Below are 23235 nucleotides of genomic sequence, written 5' to 3' on the forward strand. Positions count from 1 at the left end.
TGAGAAGACTGAGGCAATGCTATAGGACATCTACTTCTATTTCAGAAACTAAGTTGTTCTTAGCTCATCACAGGCCTAAGCATATCTGCAGGTTACCTGATCTAGCACATGCATGCATGCTCACACACACACACACACACACACACACACACACACACACACACACACACACACACACAATCATGAGGTGTAACCTCATAGATTTAAATAACTTTTTCAATGATATACATAAAAATAAGCACTGAAAACAGTAAAAATGCATTTTTCTCTGCACTAGATTCTGCTTCCAACTTCTTTAGATATGAGTTCATGTGAAGTGAGTCTGATGCTAACCAGTTTCAAAACTTTTCTTCCTGAGATGTTATGTTCATTTCTTAGCACATTGCCCAGCTGCAACACTCTAGCAGGTAAATGAAAAATTTACAAACCCAGCGTCAGACACAATTCCTATATATTTTCAATTTCAAGTTATATTGCAAATATCATTAATGATGCCTAAACGAATGACTCATTGTAAACAGTGGAAGGTTTACAGCTGCCACTCTTAAGATTCACTGAATGTAAGAACTGCGTACCTATTTTGGATGTATGAAGATACAGGCATATATTCTTTGCTTCATTTCACCATATACCAAGGTACAATTTCATGATGGTAATTCTGCACATATAGAAGAAGAAGTAAAAAAATGGTATGTTCTTTCATTAAATGTAGTATTTTCCTTTCATATTATATTCTATGTACTGTATAAATTTTTTTTTCTTCATCAGTACTTTCAATTTCAACTTATCACTAGAGGCTATATTAAATAAACAAACAAACAAACAATAAAGATGATTAATAGAATGACAATGGAATTATTACAGCAAGTGTCAATATACAGTAAAATAGCTACTCCATTATATTTTCCTTCAGTGAGACTTTGATATATACTGGCTTTTTTAAAAGACCTGATTTACCTTAAATATGTCTAGCTGGAACAGTATATAATTGTGATTACAGCAGATTACCCATCTATTCCTATTTACATGAAAAACTGTGTTGTCAACAATTTGCTTTTCACAGATTGATACTTTTAAAATTTCATACATTATTAAAGAATAGCTTATGTATCATTTTATTTCTTTCAGAGATGCAATGTTCATGAGATAATCATAGAGAGCACATAATATATTATCATTAAACACATTTTTGCCACAAAAAGTTGAGAGCATTGGTAGAAAATCCTACGTCAAGTTCTGTGAAAATATTTATCACCTTCAACCATAATTTCATAAAATCAATGTACACTTTATGTAACATTATGTCAGCAAGTTCCTTCTTTATGCAAATATCTTTTGCTCTACACTTATGTATATTTGCAGTTAAGAACCCCATCAAATGCTTTTCTCTGTGTATGTTTGTGTGTGTGTTATACAGGAAAAGTAATAGTTTCACTCCTATGGTAACTGTAATTGTCAACATCACTGGACCCAAGAATGGGGAATTGCAAGATCTTAATTTTAGCAAATAATTGCCATCGTATTTTTCTACCTATTGCTGTATGTAACATTAATTGGTATTTACCTCCTAATGTTTACAGAACACTGACTGTATATTTCAAAGACATAATCCTTACCAACTATATACTGACTTTTATTTCAGTGTCTATTATATAAATTAGGACTTTGTTGCATACTGAATACCGAGGAACAAATGATAGCAACTTTATTTAAATACATGCACAGTGCCGTGCACTACAGAATGATGAAATACTATTTTTTAATGGATGAATGAATCAACAGAAAATAGATTTAATAAATCAGTAACACTTAAGAGTCTAGATAAAAGTGGGAGGAAACTGATAAATCGTGCATTTCAAGCAAAGTTTTATCTTTTCCCTTTTCTATTTTTTGATGAAATCTCTGAGAACTTAAGACATGCAGAGATGACAAGTGGGTCATTCTGAACAAAGAGCAATGTTAAGACCGCACAAAAAGTTCTGATTGAGACTATATGCTTATATGCAACATTGAAAAAATTTGCCGTTCTTGGACTTCCTTTCAACATTAGATAGTGCTGTGCAAACCTCAGACAAATCCCTGTATTAAAATTACTAAGTTGTTAGGAAGTCTCTCAGAGGGCTAAGAAAGTAAAACCTAAACGACTGCCTCCCCGAATATTTATCACAAGAAATGTTTTGATCCCAGACAGCAGACTACAAAAGGGAATAGGTAACAGTTTATCCTTTCCTTGAGAGACTAATTTAGAGGATGAGTAAATTACGGACAGCATAAATTTATAAACAATAATGACAACAAAATTAGATATAATTTTAATTTTGCAGTATGTGTCTATGCCTATCAACTTACGAAACAAACACAAAGTGAGTATTATTTGCAACTAATTTAGTGTTTTTCCTACCCTAGCATTTGTCTGGACATTGCCAAGGTAATCAAAAGAACTGTAAATTTTCAGAAGTGAGTCTACTCCAGTGAGCTTGATTAATTATGCATTAACCCGTTTCTCTGAAGCATCCTTCACTAAATCTTTGGTGGGAAATGCACTTTATTAGGCATGAGCTTCGGTTATTTGTGTGTATATACACTGTACTATCGGTCAATATGCAGAATGTTTTAAATTTTCCATGTTACAGAGATTTATTGCTCATTACAATAATTTTAGTGTTTCAGCAAACACTACCAATGACTAGTTTTGCAAGTATTATTACCTTCACTCTTCACATAATCTCCTTAGCCCTATAGCTTTTGCTCAAACTTGCATTGACTTCAGTCTTGAAAAAACTTACATTAGAGTAATCATGGTCACCTGAATACTGCACACATGGGAGTTCAGTTAGATGTTTTCTGCAAATATAGTTATTCATATACATAAGTTATGAGAATAAGATATAAGATTTTAATACTTAGCTGAAGAAAGATATTCTCAGGGTAGAAAAAAATGCTAAACTAAAAGTACAGGTTAATGAGACCTGTAATAAACTTTACTCTGAAACAGGTCCAGTCAGTTACTGATCTGAAGATGTTTGATTCAAGTGGTATTATTGAAGCTATGGCATATGATCGTTGTAGTAGAAAAGATTATAAATTGAATTATAGAGAGAAAATCAAATTACCCATGGCATTCTCTTCCCATATTCCATGGCAGAATTATTCCATAAATTAGTAAATAGTAACGCATGCAACAAAAAATATGCCCTATCACTTTATGTAAACATCTGCTTTCTTCATGCAAAATGCCTACAAAACTGTGACAATAATTTTTTCTAATAGCATAGTTTTACATTAGCTCAGTCACAGAAACTGTTAAACAAAAATCCATGATTTTGCAAGTGGAAGATATTCTAAAATTCTTGAAAGATTTCCAGCATATATATTCCAAAGCCCAATACAGCTAATTGGTTTTCTAAAAACTAAACTACGTAGGCTTATTCCTTGTTGTGGTTCCTTGTTCTTTTGATGATAGAAGAGAAAAGACCAGTTTTTGGAGGTGGTCCCATCAACATGGGTGCTTGGTTCTTGTGGGTTATTTTTATCTGGGGGAAGAAAGAAGAAAAATAGTTATCCTTAGAACTAGTTCAATTCCTACACCTAAATAACCAAAATACCTGAACCATCTTTAAATGTGACTCCTAAACCATCTTCATTTAATCAAATATGAAAGAACGTGTATTCTTTATGAATGATACTACATATGTAGTAAGCCAACCTATGTATAATCATTGTTACCACAAATATTTAAATTATACTGGTAATCAATATTATTAAACATATACAATGAAATACATGCCAATATGTGATCTTACTTTTTAGGTGTGAGATTTATTGCTTGCTGTTGAATATATTACATATCTACAAGGTGAATAATAATTTAAAAGCTGGAAGGACATATATGCTGACAGACCAAGTTGTTGTCAATTATTAAGATATAAGCTGTATCTTTGTATGCTTTATTTATAAATCAAATCAAGCTGTACTTCTCTTTTAATACAAGATACTGCTTAATTTCAAAATAACCATTATGAATGTAAGTCAAAAATTAACACATAAAAAAGGTCAAAAATGATGAACCAGCGTTCTAATTTGTTAATTAACTGGTAATAGAACAGACTCAAATATTGAAAAGCCTATTTAAAACACTTTGCACGACTGCTCTAAAGCCACCCGTTTTGATTTCTTTGATATAAAACTACGAATCACCTTAAATGAGACAACCTTAAAGTAGATTATGTCTGCAATTTTCTCTAATTCAAGTCTAAATTAGAGAAGACATTTTATGAATGTATGCTATGCTCAAAGCTAATTGAAAGCAATTATCAAAGTGGCATTTTGTCTGTGACTTTAAGATACATTGTAAGATAATAAATGATTCTCATTATGTAATAAAAAGGTCACATCTTGCCTTTGGGCTAGTGACGCTAAGAGTTTTTCAAAAGCAATCCGAGACATTTTCTTTAGTGAACTACGACTAATACAAGAACCATCACTTATTAAATATCAGTTGTCACCTGCATAGTACCCACATCAGAGATGGGTATTTCTTTCAAAAAGAAACACCACCTCATTAAAAACTGGAAAAATATATCTCTTAAAGTGCATACCTGACATTTTCAAGTTAAAATGAATATCCTTCACTTGTCATTCACTAATAGTAATGAAACAAAAAATGTATGTCACGTGGAGAGGCTCATTAAAATATAGATCAGGACATTTCTTGGGGTAGAAATTTACTTTACAGTCTAAGGAGACAGAAACATAAGAATCTCAACAGAACAAGTGGGTTTATTTAACTGTATTATAGCCTTTACTTTATTCTCCAAATGTTCATTTCCATGCCACCTTAGTTCATTAGATTCATATTTCATATGTGACCTCTTTTTGTCAACATCGTTCATTAGCATCAAATTCAGTACACCATTTTTGGCAACCTAGATTACATTCACACAGAAAATAAGTCCTGCTTCCAAAGATTGGCATAAACATATTTTCTCACAAGAAATTCTGCTTCAGGCATCACTTCAGAAGCCAAATTTGTAATTAGGATAAATTGGCATTATTCCATTGATGTCACTTTATACCAGCTGATGATCTGGTCCTGGAAATCCTCAAGTATTTCTGTAACTTTCACATCCTTCATAAGACATACTTTGAGGCTCAGAGATAGTGATGACATCAACCAGAGTCTCAGGATCAATAGATAACATAATGTGCAGCTGCTGTGAGTAAATTCTTTGAGAGGCATGAGGGTTCAGCATATTGCAAGACTGGGCCATGATGAGGCAGTAAGAGTGTCCTCAGGATTTCCTTTCAGACGTAAATCATTGTAGTAATTCTTCAAATGAATAAAAGAGCAAAGCACAAAAGATAGCTTTAGTATGAAGAGGTGCAGTAATCCTGAGACCTCATACAGATTGCCTGTTGGATTGGGGCTGTTCAATGCTGCTGAGGATGAATGCAATTACATATTGAGAAAATATTTATCACTTGTAATGTTCTTTTTTGGCTTGAGCCATCTGTTTCAGAGACCACGACCCCTTCAGTATGTTGTATCCTATCAGCTGAGATCAGCTAAGATGCCTGAACATGATTAACCACTCGTGCACATGAGAATGGAGTCCTATACACATTTCTCTGAGGCATATTTTCAACTATTGTAAATTGGCACGCTTCCACTGGATTCAAATATACATTATGTTCTGAAAATACAGAAATAAAATATAAACTTAAAGTACATATTTTATGTATCCTTGGTAGCATAAGTTAGCATTGAATTGATTAACAATGATAAACATTGATTCCTTTAATTTCTGCTAGAAAAATATAGATAAAAATTCTGATACTTGGGTGATAAAAAAAGATCAATATGCTTGTAATACACTCTGTCTTTACTAGACCATAGCACTACCTTGCCTGAAACATGCTAATTTTGTCTTTCTCAAGATTCTCAAGCATTGCATTTCTGTCCTGGACTCTCACTTCTGCTTCTCTTTCCACACTAGCAACAATGCCAAAGTTGGTGCTGTGACTTTAGGTGATAACCGAAAAGTGAAACTACAAGCTTTCAGAAAGGAAACAGCACTACAGACCTTCAAAGGAGAAATAGCATTGTAGATGAAAAGAAGGGAAGTAGCACTGAAGACTTAAGAATGCTGGGTGGGAGACTGAAATGGACAAAAAAAGCTTTACTTGTGAGTAATCAAAATTTAGTTAAGTTGAAAAGAAAAAATGGTATCTTATCAAGGCTACTTATAGCTCTTCGTAGATTCTGTGTGTGCATACATGGAGTATCTAAAAAACTAATTTTTACCATTCACTTTTCCTCCCTCATCCAGCAAGCAACTTCATGTCTTCTGTATCAGAACCATAATTTGAAAAGCTTTAAATGAGAACCACTAGTTTTCTGTTTTTCCTTTTTCCCTAGGTGAATCTGTTTTTAAAACTAACTCAAACCAAAAGATATATAGAGAAATAAATTGCTCAGAAAAAAAAAAACAACAGCAAAAGCTCAACCCCAGGCTAACATATTTTTAGCAACTGACAATACCCTGACAGAGTCATATAAAATACTATGGAATTCTATGAAAATAATTTTTGAGAACATTTACTCAGTTTTATTGAAACTATGGAATAACTTACAGAAAATAAGGAGACTGTTATTAAACATAAATTAATGGGAGAGACTGAAGTGCCACTGGAGGAAAAAACAATCAAATACTTTTATAGGGCACATATTTATATTTAAAAACATGAAAAATATAGAAATAACAAAATTACATTTAGGAGGAAAGTAAATAGCCAAATGAATTGATAAGATGTCATGGGTCTTTGTTGAAAGCCTGATGTACAACATTATAGGTTAAACTCAAGCTGTTGAAGCCAATGGCAAAATTCCCATTCACTAATTGAAGCCAAGATTTTATTCTATGAGTTCATGATCGCGGAAATTTAAAGGACTGATATAGCTAGTAAATAGATTTAGCATTTGCAATTTTAAAATCACCTTTGCAATATTAGAAAGTGTGTCTAATGATATATTTGTGGGAAGGAAAACTAGATCCAATTAAAAAAGAGCATAATTCTTAAAAGCAGAGGTGGAAATTGCTCCCTATTCCAAGATAGGAAATTTTCTAATAAAGAAGAAGCCTGAGTTTGTGATATTACAGACGTTTATAACAGCACAAAATGGACATTTATTTGTTTCAGGAGCAGGTCAGAGTTTCAAATTATGCCTTGAAGTCACACTAATACAGTGCATTCAGTAAATAAAATGCATTGAACATTAATAATTTGAGAGTAATAACTGCATCTGTTAGATCAATCAGTTTTCCCTTTATGTTCATTTTTCTACAGTACGTGCTGGTTACATATGTGTTCCTCACTTCACAGAATGCCTAAATGCTTCGTAATAATACAAAATATGGTGCTATAAATATAGGTACTAACTGGAATGCTAAATGACAATAGAAAACTGAAAACAGAGATAATCAATTCTGCTTATAATATTTCAATCAATATTAAAGAAATAATATTACTTCGATATTTTAAGGAGAGAAGGATAAACTGAGAGATAAAAACATATAGAGTTGAATCTGGTAGTTCATGGCCACTTTGTTCCATGTTACCAGCAGAGTTTGGCTGTTGGTAGCTTTGATTGTAGGAGGGCTTCTCACAGCTTAGGTGCTCATATGCTACTCCTTTCCCTTATGGGAAATGGATGGATACGACACTTTGGTATCATAGGAGTGCCAGATACTTTTATTTTCCTATAGGTGATCAAGTGTTGCACTGGGTATCACGATGGGAATAAGAACTATAGAATGTAGGCAGTGCTTAAAAAAAATTAACCCGTGACTTGTATTATACGGATTTGGTCAAACCTCTCAGATCTAGACGGGTGATTTTAAATATAGCGTTATGCAACACATCTTTTAAATAAATTTCTTAACAATATTATTGTGCAAAGTGCAATCAAATCTAATCAGTTTGGCATTAATTAAGCTCTAATAATATACTCTAGTCTCTCTCCTAAGTAGTGTGATCCGTTTCCCCTTCACACAGGTAGATTGGAAAACATTATGGTGTCATCATAATTTTTAAACATACTGAGAAAATGACAGAGCTGCAAAATTAAAATAAATGATTAATGGCATTTTTTTCATGTTTTGTACTAATAGGTATCACTGAGGTTTTAAATTAATAGAGCTGTCAAGCTCAGGGTTGTTACAGATCCAGTGCAGAACAAAAATGGAAATTATGTATTCCACAGACACCTAAAGATGACACTTCGGAATATTTTAAATTTTAATTAGTAGGTGCAATTGTTTTTTTCCCCCTCCCCCCTTAAACCACTGCAAATTAATTGGCAATTAGTCACAACTAATTCTTTTCTTAACAGTCTGAACTGGAAAGAAAGGTACATTTCATGTTAACGTATTTGTCTGGGGTGCAGAAAGCACACATGCAGTAAATTGCTTTGTCAATTACAAAAACTACTGTTGTGAAATTAGGAAAAAAATATGCACAGGTAAACAAAACTAATTAATGTGCCGTGTACCTGTGAGCACAAAAAAATAATGCTCATCTACACAAAAAATGGTTAGAACCTCAGAAAAGCACTCTGGCCTAGAAACAGAAACGTATGCATGTTGTTACTCAAAAGAGGGGGGAAAGATACAGCACTTTATTATAACACCAAAACTTTTTCTACACATCTATTTATGGTTTCAATATGTAATAACTGCTTAATATTCTACTAACATCAGCCACTCTAGCTAGGACCCAGTTCCTCTTCACCCTAAAGAAATAGATACAAAAGTCTCATTTCCCATTTTTTAACAATCTGACAGAAAATCTCATTACATTCACTGACATGGAAAGAGGATACTTTACAGACTGACAGGCTAGAAAACAGCTGCAGATTCCTCATGCCATCTACGGGGTATGGGAGCCAACGGAGCTACATGAAAGCAAATCTGTGACTCTTCCTTTTAGCTTTCTCACCCAGCCCTGCTGTATCGTGAATACGATTACAAGCATCTTTGGTTTTAGTTCTTGTTTCTCTCCGGACTTAACTAGAAAGATAGGATTTCAGTAGACCCTCTGCGCTCAGGTTCATCACATCTTTGGGCACTAAAGGAAAGGCTAGAAAGAAACCATCCATTCATTCCGAACTTATTTTCAAGTACACACAGATTATAATATTCTAAAATTTTATTTCTGAGTTACATCATTAAATGGCTTACTAAAAATTTACCTTTCAGTAAATGATTCTAAAAATACTATTAGACACAAGATATGTTATATGTTGTGTTCTGGATGTCTTTGAAACTATATTTCTGGCAATCATTATTATGGCTCTCCCTGTGGATTATCAGTTTCATTCCTTCATTCAGGCAATATTCTTGCATATTCTAGAAACATTTAATTTAATGATGCTAGCAGCTTGAGGCCCTTTCAGACATGATGCCAACCAAGTCAGAAACAGATGAAAGAACTCAAATCACAGTTATTTCTAATTAAGACAGCATATTCTTATAGATTTTTTCAAAACAATGCTAATAATTTATGTACTTAAATTGAAAGATTATTTTTCTTAAAAAAAAAAATCTGATAGCTGAAGCTAGAAGTTTATCAAATTAACTTGAGAGTCTTTGAAGTTTCATTACTATTAATGACCTGTTTGGAGATCAGGTGAAACCATGGATATCTTTCATGTTGCTATATTTGTCTAGGAGAGCTCTGATAGAATTTCCTCCTCAGCTAATCAGACAAGATGTTTAACATAACATTAACATTATCATCTTTCCTTCTCCCAAAGACTCTTCTATAAAAAACAGTGAAAACAATACAATTTGACGTTCAGATTCTGCATCTTATTATACCAGAGCGGAGTGACTTTGTCAGACATTGCAGTCTGCGTATATTCAATATGCTGAAAATTCTGGATGGTAAGATATGTAGAGCAGGGCCATTCACGTTTTTAAGTGTGCACAGAACAAGCAAGAATGCGTTTCTGCTCTATATTAGGGACGCTAGAGGCATGTGTAATAGAAGATGATAAAAGATTGTAAATGAAGCACATACAGTAAATTTTTAGTACTAAAGCAAATCACAGGAAAGAAAAATCACAAACCACACAGCTTCTGGGGGATCACTGCATTATCTATTGCATTCCACAATATTTTCCAGTCTACTCTGTCATTTTTGGGGAACATGGTCTCTATATGTTTGAGAAGAAACAGCTGTCAACAACTCATGTGCTATTTGTGTTATCACTTTTGCCGGTCAGAACAGAGAAGTAGCAAAGTTAAACTTGTTGATTCCATTCTCACATCAACAGGAAACAAACTCCCAAGCCTGCATGTGCTGATATCATCCCATACATAACAGGGATTTGATACAGACCTTGTTTTCCTTAGTCTGCTTAATGGAATCAAGCAGGAGAATTTTGATCAGGTCAAATCACATTTCTTGAAAAATCACTTGCAAAATCTGAATGTGAAACAGAAAAGGACTTCTGAGCATAACCACTTGCACCTTGGGATAGGGTTGAATCAATACTTGCTGATAGAATGCATCTCTTTCTCACTCCAATCTCTGTAATTCTTATATCCCTAAGAACTACTGAACTTAGGTGACACTGAAGTTATAAGCAGCTTTTCTCACTTCCAAATAAGCCTTACTAAGCCAGTAGGGACTGAGAGACTGTAGACCTGAATCCAAAATGGTCCCACAGGTGCCAAGAACTCAGCATCATCCCACCTAATTTGAGGATAAATGCTATCCTAGTAGCTCCTGCATAAGGTCTTCAGGTTCCTCCCACAATACAGAAGCACTCACAAGAGCCAGTACTCCAATGTCCCTAATGACTGAGGAGATTCTCAGTCTTGTCCCTTGGCGGGGTTTGGATATATGATTGGCACACACCATCACCTGCTCACAACTTGCAATCTACAGAGGCATCCCAAAGGGACTTATTCAGTTCATTAGGTTCCTACGATCATCATGCCAAAATGAAACATGGGTTATTTCAACTATTTCAACTATACTATTAGTATAGGCTAACATTAGCATCCTACATATCAAAATGTGAGTCTAGACTCCATGTCACATTGCATGATGTATGAGTGCCTGTAGCTCTATACATGGGCCTTAGCTCCTTTTAAGAGCTAGGAAAAGAGATTTTGTAAGAGATACGGGGAAAAAAGTGAAAAACAAATGTATTTCTTAAGAAACAGATCCCACAGATTTCTTTATCTGGTCATCAAGTTTTTCTCCATGTAGAAGGTAGTAATTGGTCATTCACTTGCAGGTAATTCTGGGAGAAAATTGATTTTATTTGCAGAGAAGGCAAAAGCTCATGATTGTCATATTGGTCTCTTCATATTTTTTCTGAAATTTGAGCTCTTGCAGGCTCAAAAACTGGCTACATAGTGGGCTACAACTAAAAATGTGTTCTGATGTTATGTTTTCTTCAGATTCTGGTTTTTGGGTACACATGACTGAGAGATCAACCCTATCTCCATTTGATCAACTATGTGATCAAATACACTTTGGCTTTCAAACAAAGCCCCCTCTGAAGCACACACCTGGAAGTCAAATCTTAAACTTCAATTGAGAGAAATCTAACATGCACCTTTGGCATTACTCTCAGGAGCAATTCCTAGCTGCTTTGCAGAGAACCTTAAGGAAAAATTATAGCATGGTTAGAATTACAGCGAGGAAGAGAGAGGTTAGGACATGCACGTTTTCTTCCTTTTTAAGATGCAGAGAACAGGCCAGGCTAGATGTACAACAACGTAAGGAGCAACTGCAATACATTAAGCTCCACAGCAGCAGAAAAATTCCCGCAAAATAACTAAGATAAAATAAATATTCTGTATCAAAATTCATGGTGGAGGAGTACTGTAGACAAATAGTTCATGTATTTTCTTCTCAGATGACATAAATACATTCAGTAGTTTAGCTTTCTTATATAACACAAAGTATGCTCTCCAAACAATAGTATAGCAAAAGGGAAGGGTTCCACAGAAATGTATATGCCATTTCTATCCCCCTTAAAAGGGTACTTTAACCGAACAGCAGAAATTATCAGTAATTATTTACTGCTTCCTTAAGGCAGCAATTGAAGTAGAAGAACTATGTCTTTTCCCAGGGTTGTCCTCAATCATTCTGGCAGCTTATGTTGGCATTATCAATTAGATAGCAGGGATTTTGCATGGAGCAAGCAATGACACAAAAAAAGCCCATTTTGTTGCCAGCATCCTTTCACAAGTTCTCTTCTGTAATCTGACAACTGAAAAATTATATCTTTTTCTTGAATAAGTAACTGCTGGGTAGAGTACTGTTGGTCTGCACTGAGCCATCCCTGTAGAAGAGGTAAGGATAATGATATCTCTTAATTTTCTAGAAGATTTTCTAGAATAAATCTTGTAAAATTCCTAGTGTTTTGTCTTCACATAGGGTGCATTCATACAGTTCTCATTGCAGAATCTGAGGTGCTTACCATAGAGAATTAGAATTCAGCCTCTCCCCACTCTTCAGCTCCCCTTTTTGCGTGTGTGCGTGTGTGTGTGTGCGCGTGTGTGTGTGTGTGTGTGTGTGTCTGTGTGTGTGTGTGTGTGTGTCTGTGTGTGCACGTGTACCCTTCAATTTTACTAGGGAGGTAAAGTTCATGAAAGTGATCCAGTACCCTGGTCTGGAGAATTACCCTTTCAGCTGTAGGATGCCTTCTTGCTTGTCACATTGCTTGTTTGTCTTACTTACAGACTGTAAGGCTACAATAATTCAACTACTTAAAATCATAGGTTTTCTTTAGGGAAACAAAATTACTAACATAGCACATTAAAACATGCTACTATGTCTATACTCAGCAATAATGAGCTTAATCTTCTTCAACATTGTCTTAAACTGCTCAGTTAGCCTCTATAACTTACTGGAGAGGGATAATGGAGGATTTTTAGAGCTGCACCTTGGTTTTTTGTCTATTAAGAATTGTTCAGAGAACCTGCTGTGAGCAACCTCCTCCCCATTCTATATTATTTCAGCTTTAAACAAAATATTCTTGCTATGAGCTCTCTAAGGTAAAGAGAAAGCCCTCCTAAATTTTATAAGAGTTATGTCACATACATTTTAGCACCATAACTAATATCTGATCTTCCTCAGCAGCCAATAGAGTATAAATGTGACACTTTATCATAAAAAAAGATGACACTAGGTAAGAGGATACTGGGACAGCACCCTCTAAGTGTTTTCCAAAGTTTTGAAGTAAATGATATCATAATAATGCCTATCTTTTTACGTCATCCCAACCCGTGGAAAAACCAGCATGATTAATTAAAAATTCAGTGGGTGTTAACTACATAATAATGTTGTGTGAAGATGTTACTTAAGTAAATTAAGTCGATACTGATGGCAATGGTTGTCTTTTTAATCAGAAATATTCTGCTTCTGTCACTTAAGAAGAGAAAGTAAATAAACCAGTAAATACTTCTGACTATTGTCATTTTAGTGCCATAAAAAAAGTTCCTGAACTTTCCTTTTTATTCAGCACTCTTCTCAGAGATAAGAGTATACTTACCGTGCAGGGGGTCTGCATCCAAGGTTCCCCGTCTATCTGCATAGGCAGCGACTTGCTGGTCCTAAAGTGATATATTTCATTCTATAAGTAAAAGTAACTAGACAAAATTGATAAATTTATGTATTGAAGAGACATTTATGTGATGGCATAGACCCATATAATCCTGATTTACCCTAAGATTCTATATAATCTCTGGTATGATGAAACATGGTTATAATACTAACCCAGCCACTTAGCAGGCAGCAGAAACAAGCCTTAGCTTCATTTTCAACACACAAAACAAAAACATAGCAAACATTTACATATCTTGTTAGTAATATGCTACTCTGTCATGGGAGAATAGCCTGTAATTTGTGAAATAAAGAGTAAATCATGCAAAAAAAACCTTCAGGCATAAATTTTATTAACTGAAAAGACAAAGAAACGTCTGCTACTTTTGTATCTTAGAGTGACTGCTCTAAAGGAAATAAGAAATATACTTCAGCTCTACCACCAGTGTTTAGTAGACCCATAAAAGAAGTTTTCACACTTTTGCCTAACTCTGGGTTAGACAGACCACTCGCACAGCATGAGACAATTGTACTATACTCAGGGGCTTTAACTTACCATGTTACAGATTCAAATTGTTTGTAAATGGATATGGATTTTAATATAAAGCTGCAGCTAGTGTTCTGTGTACACTTTTGTATATAACATTAACAAAAGCATAGACAAATTAGAAAGAAAAACAAAAGGATGATCTTTTTGGGGTCTCTTCCAACCCTATATTCCTGTGTTATAATGGTTTCCATCTAGGTCTATTGGAAATAACATAGAGTAAATAATAGCAGAAAAAAGAATCAGTTGAGCACTCGTGATGGTCAGTAGAAATTCTGGCTTGAACACTAACAGTTTGGAGCATCAATCACTATCATGTGTAGGCACAGATAGATGAGGCGAAGACTATTCAGTGAACCTTCACTTCATAGCTTGAGAAGGGTTCTTTCGCATTTGTGGTCCTGTAATCTCTTGGTATCCAAAGAAGACTGAAAGGAAGTATTCTCATTTCTCTTCTTCATCAACATTAGAGAATACTCTGAAGTCAACACCAGCCAGGTCTTGAGGAAATTCTCAAATGTATGCCAGGCCCTTTAGAAAATCTACACATTTTCTTTAAGTTTTGATTAATACTCTTCAATAATTATCTTATTTTATGCCTCATTTTAGGTGTCTTAGACTTATAATTTATAGCTTATAACTCTATTAAAATTTTGAAAACATATATTTATCGCTCTTAAGAATAACATTTCCTTGCACAACATTTAATTTTACAAAAGAAAAGCACAGGATCACAGAAAGAAGGGCTAAAATGCTGTAAATTCTTTCTCTACTTCTACCAGTCCTGAAAAATTCTTCATCTCTCTCTTTTCCTGTACTTATCTAATCCAAAAGTTAGAACGCTTATTTTTCCTTAACAGCTAACCTAAATTTCCATTACTGTAAATGTTCTGGTCACTTTTAGCTTAGTAAATGATGAAACACAACTAAATTACTGTGCTCCACTGTTCATAGCTTACACATACCAACACATTTATTAATAGTGACTTGTCAGTGTTCAGTAAATAACAAATAAATTAAAAACCAAGCACTTTGACTTCTAAGGATCAAAAACGTGCTTTACAAATACTAATTACATGCTACTATTCCCTGGTGAGAAATGCATTAGAAATGGGTTAAAATGTGTCAAAGTGATGTTAAATGACTTTTTGTTCAAAATCGCCTAGTGTCTATGTCATTAATAAAACGCAAGATGTTCATGCCCTACTCCTTTTGCTCCGACTGCTTGATACTATTTCCTCATAAGATGAAATGAGAGTTGAATATAAGATGTGAAGCCTAAATGTAAACACTCTCTTTCTAGCTGTTTGACATATTTAAAGAAAGGAAAATGAGTGGGCATAGAATATGAATGGAATAAATATTTCTTTGATAAATTTCCCTTGAACATGTTGTAAATTACTATTATTTAACATATAATAATAATACTTTCATAAGCAATAAATACAATAATCGTGACAATTAAACTACCAAAGAAAGTGAACTGGTAATATATGAAATATTCCTGTTTCACTGCAACAGTACAGTGCATATCAGCGATGTCAGTACCTGATAACAACAGATGAGCACTGGGCAAGCCGTCTTCCAGCACTTTTCAGCCCTGTATATATCTGACCCATCTCCATGGCTCCTTCCAGACCAACAACTTCCATAAGTTGGTCACTTAGATCTGAAAGAGTTGAAAATAGTTCCATTAGAAAAAATATTTTGTCTAGAAATGATTTTGACAGTGGTCATCCTAACTAGTAAGAATTTTTGTCAGAAGACCAGCTGATAAAAGATACAAGATGAGGTCAACAGAACTGGCAAAAAAGATTAATCACTTCCTAAGAAGTGATTGCAGTTTTAAAGCTGGGCACACGTGGGCCTGTTGTCACACCATTCTTAAATACCCTGACTGAAATGATTCTAAAATTCGATAATACTCTTCATGGTTTATTTTAATGCATATATACAGAACTAAGAATTTTGTTACAGGAGAAAACAAGAAAGACTCCTTCATTTGTTTACCTGAAGCAAACTGAGTGAGAAGTTTGCATTTGAGAAATTTAAGGTCTCTATTGTTTCAAGAGACATTTAAAATCTGGTAAATTCTATCTCCCAGACACTGCTCGAATCCCTGCTACACAATCCTTTTCAAACAGTGTGCACAACTCTAATTCAGTCTTTGTGTGTGCATGCTTTATGATAGACTCTAACTACGTGACTACTTAATATTTTTTGCACAGGATTTTTGCCTCCATAAGTGCACAGGTTCAATGCAAAAAGCACAGAATTAAACTTTTATCAGCAACTATTCATCTGGCTCTTCTGAACTTTGGAGTGCTTGTTTGCACCAACTTACATATTTTTGTTTTACATTGCTTTTTGATTACATAGCATTTTGGCACTAAACTTCTAAAAATATTTAAAAAACATAATGCTTCTGGCAAAATAATTACTTTGTTTGACTTCAAGGAGCAAGGACAAATTCTGTCTAGAATTTCAGATATGAACAGAAATACAACCAGAAACCTGAACAGTAATACAGCAGTCTGGTTTGAGAAGCAACCAACAAAGGTAATGAAATCTTATCCAGAACCAGCTAGGGCGTTTTCGATAAAATGGTCTACATGCTCCAGTTTAAGTACATGTTGCCAAGACCAGATGGACAAGGAAAAGAAACAATTTTCTAGCTGTATATTATGTGTTTTATAGACTAGCTGTTAATACCCATGTTTCCAAAGATATGCTGTTCAATGAAACAGAGAAATGAGCTAAAATGTTAGTCTATCATCACACTGAAAAACCAAAGAAAGAGAGCACATTACTCTTTGTATATTTTAAACTCTTCAAACTTTAATGAAGGTAGAATTTCATGCTAATTATCATATCTATGAGGCAAGTCCAAAGTTTCAAAGGGAGTCTTTTCTGTTCACTTCTTTGGGCTTTGAATGAAAGTAATTAAATGAAAGAAGTACTGTGATAGGAAACAAAAAAGTATGAAAAGCAAATAGGATTTACAGTCTGGATTATTCTGCTTCAAACCACAAAGTCTGATGCTATGGCTATCCAATGCTTTCATTTTTATTCTTAGGTTTTCTTAGTATTCCTTGCTATTCTAAGGAGTGAAATCATTTTCATATACTGCAAATGAAGCAAAAATAAATCCAATTCTTTCCTATTGGGGAAAACAATAAGATGGACAGTAAATTAAAACATATAATATGATGGATTTTAACTTTTTTTTTTTATAGTTTGCATGACTGTAACACACCTAAACCTAATTTTATATGTTTGGCTTTCTCCTGAATTGTTTGTTTAAGGGATAGTGTTCTTTTAGAATGTTTTCCTTGAAGTAAATCATACCCCTTCAATTTGCTGGACAACAAGTTAAGCATGAGCCAGCAATGTGCCCTTGTGGCCAAGAAGGCCAATGATGTCCTGGGGTGCATTAGGAAAAGTGCTGCCAGCAGGTCGAGGGAGGTGATCCTGCCCCTCTCCTCAGCCCTGCTGAGGCCTCACCTGGAGTACTCTGTCCAATTCTGGGCTCCCCAGTACAAGAGAGACATGGGCGCTACTGGAGAGAGTCCAGCGGAGGGCTACAAAGATGATCAGAGGGCTGGAGCACCTCTCCTATGAGGAAAGACTGCAAGAGCTGGGCCTGTTCAGCCTGGAGAAGAGAAGACTGAGAGGTGATCTGATCAACGTGTACAAGTATGTGAAGGGAGGGTGTCAAGAGGATGTGAGGCCAGTCTCTTCTCCGTCGTGCCCAGCAACAGGACAAGAGGCAACGGGCACAAACTGGAACACAGGAAGTTCCATCTGAACCTGAGAAAAAACTTCCTCACTGTGAGGGTGACAGAGCATTGGAACAGGTTGCCCAGAGAGTTGGCGGAGTCTCCTTCCCTGGAGATATCCAAAACCTGCCTGGACACAATCCTGGGCTCTAGAGGACCCTGCATGAGCAGGGAGGTTGGACTAGATGATCTCCAGAGGTCCCTTCCAACCTTGGCCATTCTGTGATTCTGTGAATCTTAACTCAGATTTAAACATCACATTTTCCCGATATCCACAGAGATTTAATTTGGGAAGTCCTACTCATTTGCAGAAGCTTTTCAATTATAAAAGCATACAGAATGTTATAGATGTACTAAATCATTAAAATGTTTCTAGCCAAAGAAAACATCAAATTCCTATTCAAAGGGTTATTAGAAAATTATTTTTTAAAATTGAAGAATAACTAAGAACAGATTTTTATTACTGACAGCTCAGGCAACATATGCAAGATTCAGAATACTGACATTTGCAATGATATAAATTTGATGCATCATTTTTCAATAGCTGTGAGATTAGTGCCAGTGACAGCAGTTAACTAAGGGCTAAATCCTGCCCTTTGATCCACAGCACTTATCTCCAAAAATGTGGTATATTAAACATTGGAAGATGGAACTGAACAATACTCGTATATACCAAAAAAGTGAAGCCTTTTCAAAAACTTTGCATCTGCAATGGCACATTCCCAAAGTGGGGTTATTTTAGGCCAAATATGAATATTTTTAGCAGCAAACTTAAGTTAGATGTAACCTTCCTTCAGAATCAATTAGAATTAAAACAAAAGTAGCATGCAATTGATTCTGAAGCCTTATCTTAGGGTAAGTTGTTGCTCCTGCCCTTGCTAATATATTTGACCTGCATGGATCTGCATAGCTAACATACATACATTTTAACAAATGATTCAACTCTGTTGACTTTGATAAGGAATTAAGAGTGAGGAAAAGTGGAAAAGTGAGGGTATATTTTAGCCCAATTTTTCAAAGATTTTACATGGAAATGGGTACTCCAGTTCAACATAAAGGGTCAAGACACCAGTGAATCAATTGTTCATGAAAGGTCCTTACCAAAGACTCTCAAAGGATCTAAGTGCTTTTAAAAGAGGTCAGTTCCTCTTTTAAATTAAAAGATACAAAAGGGAAAGTCACTGCTCACTGTGGTGGACGGTTATCACTAATTTCTCGGAAGGATCTGTGCAGGGTTCTGTACTGCTCAACATATTCCCCTAAATAACTTTGAAATAGGAATAGAAGAGTGAGTTGCTGAGGATTTAGGGAAGAAAAGACAAAAGCCAATTAAAAAAAGATGTAAAGGGATTTCATAATACTGAGTAACGGGGCAATAAAAAGGTAAGAGAATCCAATAAATGTAACCTAATTCCAATGAGGGGAAACAGAAGTAAGCACATCTATGTAGACTGTTCTCTATCTCTTTCTATCTTTCCATATATATTTATATATGTATACCTGTGTAATGTGCGTGTATATATATGTGTATGTGCATGCATATGTTATGATGGGCTTTAAGTTAATATTATCATGCAGGAACTAGATTGTGGAGTTATTCTGGCTACTTCTATGAAAACACCAGCTCAATGATAACAGTGATCAAAATTCAAATATTATGATTGATAACTCCACACAGTACAGTATCTGTAGTTCTGGTTCACTCATCCACAGAAAGAGATAAAATAACTGAAACAAATATGGCAACAAAAATGGTTCGGTTTCTATTCAAAATGAAGTAAGACTAGGACTCTTGAGCCAAGAAAAGAGATGAACAGAGGAAGAATGATAAAGTCAGAGAAAATCATGAATGTCATGGATTAGGCAGAGACAGTACTGTTATCCATTATTTCTCAAAATAATAAGAAAGGATTTCTGTAAGAAATAGTGAGCATCATAGTTTCATTCCAGAACAAGCAGGAAATACTTTTTACATAATATGTAGTAAAACCACGCAACCCATCATTGCAGGTTGATCACAGGATATTACAGATGCTGAAAAATTTACATGAGTTAAAAAATAATTAGGCAAATTCATGAAAGTACTGATGCCATATTGGACTTAGAAATTCCCTAAATCATAAATTGACACATACCTGGGAGGGTATCTTAGTGGAAGAATCACTGTAATTTTGCCCTCTTACACTTTATTTCCAATGACGCAATCCTGGCTGGTGTTAGAGGTCAGATACTGAGCTACATGAACTTGTGGGTTGACCTAGCGGGACTGTTCTTGTTGTCTTCTTATAGATCTTACAAATTTTTTTTCCAGAATAATGAATGTTGCTTTTCATTAAACATTATGTATTGTTTAGAATAGGCTTTAACATGGACTTCCCTAATTATGTTTGGGACATAATTCAGAAAGTAATTCCTTTTGAGTCCCCAAGTGATCCTCTAAAATTACATGCTCTTGTGCTTGTCTGTATATGTCTTTACCATACTATATAGCAATAAATGCAATTTTATTAGGTATGTTGCATTTATTTGGCATTATACAGATTTTATTCTATAGATAGAACAATCAAGTGGTGAATGCACTGATAAAAATTTCTGCTTGCTCCAATACATGCTTTATCTCCTACAATCAGCTTTGGTGGTTTTAAGTTTAGGAGACTGAAGATCAGATTTTCAAAAAGAATGTAGTTGCTAAGAACAATTGCAGAACAATTGCAGCTATCAGGTGCTGAGCAGCTTTTCAATCCAGTCATGTCATTTAGTTGCCTAAACGAGAGCTGAAGTCTCATAGGTGGAGAGTATCTCAGTATTAGTGCATGAGGAAAGTGATTTTCGACTGATGCCTTTGGGTTCTTGAGTCAGTTTGTTCTACTCCGAGCCCTGTGAAAGAGCTGAAGGCTGTCACTTGTTTTCCATGTGAATGAGCTGTTAGAGCATGTGGGAATGTTTTCACAGCACCATGCCGCTCCAGCCCTCTTCCATAAACCAAACTACTTCACGTGTCTCCTCATATTAGCCCCATCAGTAAACAAAGCCAGCTCTCACGGCAGAGGCTGATTTCAGCAGCTGGTAACTAGCGTGTAGAGGAGTATCTGACCCCTTGCATCATTCGCTGTGGGTGCATAAGTCCATAGGTTGATGCCTGCCCCACTGGGCAGCGGCAGGAGGAGAAGTTCAGATAGAAACATGTTGAAACACTGCATGTGAATATGAACTCTTTACAGTACTTTCCCTAGTCATGAAGAAACACACTTGGAGACCTTAAAGTTTCTCTTTTAGGGGTTTACATTATCCATTAGCTTGGCGTTAGCTAAAAACTTCAGTATTCAAAGTGAATTCACAACAGAGTAACACATTTGAAATTCATCTATGAAGATAAAGCAAGGAACAAAATGGGGTAGGGGGTGGGAAGAAGCACACTGTGATTAGAAATACTGATTTACATAGAGAACTTTCCATCTATAATGGGACTGTTTTTGATATTCAATTTATCTTTATAATATATAAATATTGCTGTCCTGGCAAGAGATTGAATGACTCTATTATAATTTGGGGTTACTGCACTCACTCCCTCAGGCATATTTGCATAAAAACACTGTTGGTCAGTGGTAAATCTGTCTCTGGTAGCAGTTTGTCTTCAGAGGAAAGAGGCTCCACGGCTTACTAAATGCAATCAAACCCTGGTAATCATCACACAGGAAAATTTTTGGTTCCAGTTAAAATATTGGATAAGAATTTGAAAACTGGTGCAATGCCAGAGGATCCTTGAAAACCTTTTGAGCTCAATGCTCTGCACCACATGAATGCTTCAACATCTTCCTGGAACAGAGAAAACTAGTTCCACATTATGCAGGAATGTGGGGGCACTTTCATATGCAGAGATAGGAAAGGCTGTTGTATAAAATGCTAAAGATGTATTTAATGACACAGTATTTACCTGATTTCAAATGAACAGCCTTTTCTAGATTTGTGATTACGAGAAATCAGTAAATCAAGAGTAATCCATGCATCCTGTTTTTTTGTTTTTCTTTATTCCAGAGAAGCTACCTGAAATAACATATCCCTCAATATTTGTAATTGTTTATGTCAGATTTGTACCTAGAGGCCCAGCTGATGACAAGGCTCTGTTATGTTACTGATTCACAGACACATAACAAGAGACAGCCCTTGTCTCCAAGAATTTATATTATAAACAAATAAAACACACAAAGCATGGGGGAAAGATAATATTATTTCATCCATTTTACAGAGTGAAAAATTGTATACAGACAATTTTTTTACAGGTCCTGCAAAAGATTTGTTCTCATGCTTAACTGAATATATTGTGCGTAGCCCCACAAGAGTCATAATATTATTCCTACTGTGTAAAGCGCATGTATTTAATGAAGTGACTTGGCCAAGATCACACATGAAGTCTGTGGCAGAGGCAGGAACTAAATCAGCGGCTCCTGAATTTCAACCCTCAGCTTACAGAAGTCCATTCTCCATCTTAATATTGATTTCAAGGTTCTACATGAAGTCCTATGCCTATTGTATTTGACCCAGTTTTGACTATTCTGCATTGCTCAGTTTGCTTGTAAACATTAAAAATCTGAGGTAGGAACATACATCTATTTCATGACGGTATTGATTTTAAACTCAACTCTACTCTTGCCTTCATACTTTTTTCCTCATTTTTAAAAAAACACAATGAAACAAAACAAGCTAAGCCTGCCTCTTGGTGGGAGGAAAGGAAGAAATATCACTGCTGTAATTTTCACCCTACTGAGATACTCAGATACTGTGATAATAAACAGATATGTTATATACACAAACACATACATATATTTTATATTTATGCAGACATACATACATATGATATATACCCAGACATACGCATATGTGAGAAGTAACACCACATTTTTGCTCTACCATATGAATTGATGATGCTCTAAATAGTTTTAATGGGGTAAAACTCCAAGGTGACTTCTATTGTTGACATGCAAAATTAATGCAATTAATAAAATCCTGGCTTTGCTGAATTCAGTGGCAACCTCTCACTGAGTTCAGTGGGGCCTAAATTTCACCCAGTATCTTTCAGTTTAGCACAGAAATTCATTCCTCAGATGGAATCACTTAATACAGCTCAGCTTATCACTGTATATTGGCTATTTTGTATATAATCATCTCTTGACTCCCATTAATCATTCAGTGACAAGTTTTCCAAAAAGTAGGAGGGCAAACAAGGAAGAATCAGTCCCTATATTTAATTATTTTATGAAACTTTTTAATGTGCACAGAAGGCCT

The 23235-nt window shown here is 35.1% G+C and overlaps 1 protein-coding gene across 8 annotated transcripts in view; it reads right to left on the reverse strand.

Moving 5' to 3' along the window:
- Nucleotides 1-452: 452 nt before the first annotated feature.
- Nucleotides 453-23235, reverse strand: part of DGKB (diacylglycerol kinase beta) — a 424901-nt gene continuing 402118 nt past the window's right edge. For all 8 annotated transcript variants that reach the window (XM_068935000.1, XM_068935003.1, XM_068934999.1 and 5 more), the window contains 3 exons: nucleotides 15722-15842; nucleotides 13577-13637; nucleotides 453-3533 (listed from right to left, as the gene is read on the reverse strand). In XM_068935000.1, coding sequence (XP_068791101.1) covers nucleotides 3426-3533; nucleotides 13577-13637; nucleotides 15722-15842 — 290 coding nt within the window. In that variant the 3' untranslated portion in view covers nucleotides 453-3425. The remainder of the gene's footprint in view (nucleotides 3534-13576; nucleotides 13638-15721; nucleotides 15843-23235) is intronic.

Source organism: Struthio camelus, chromosome 2 (assembly GCF_040807025.1).
Source record: "Struthio camelus isolate bStrCam1 chromosome 2, bStrCam1.hap1, whole genome shotgun sequence".
NCBI classification, from domain to species: Eukaryota; Metazoa; Chordata; class Aves; order Struthioniformes; family Struthionidae; genus Struthio; species Struthio camelus.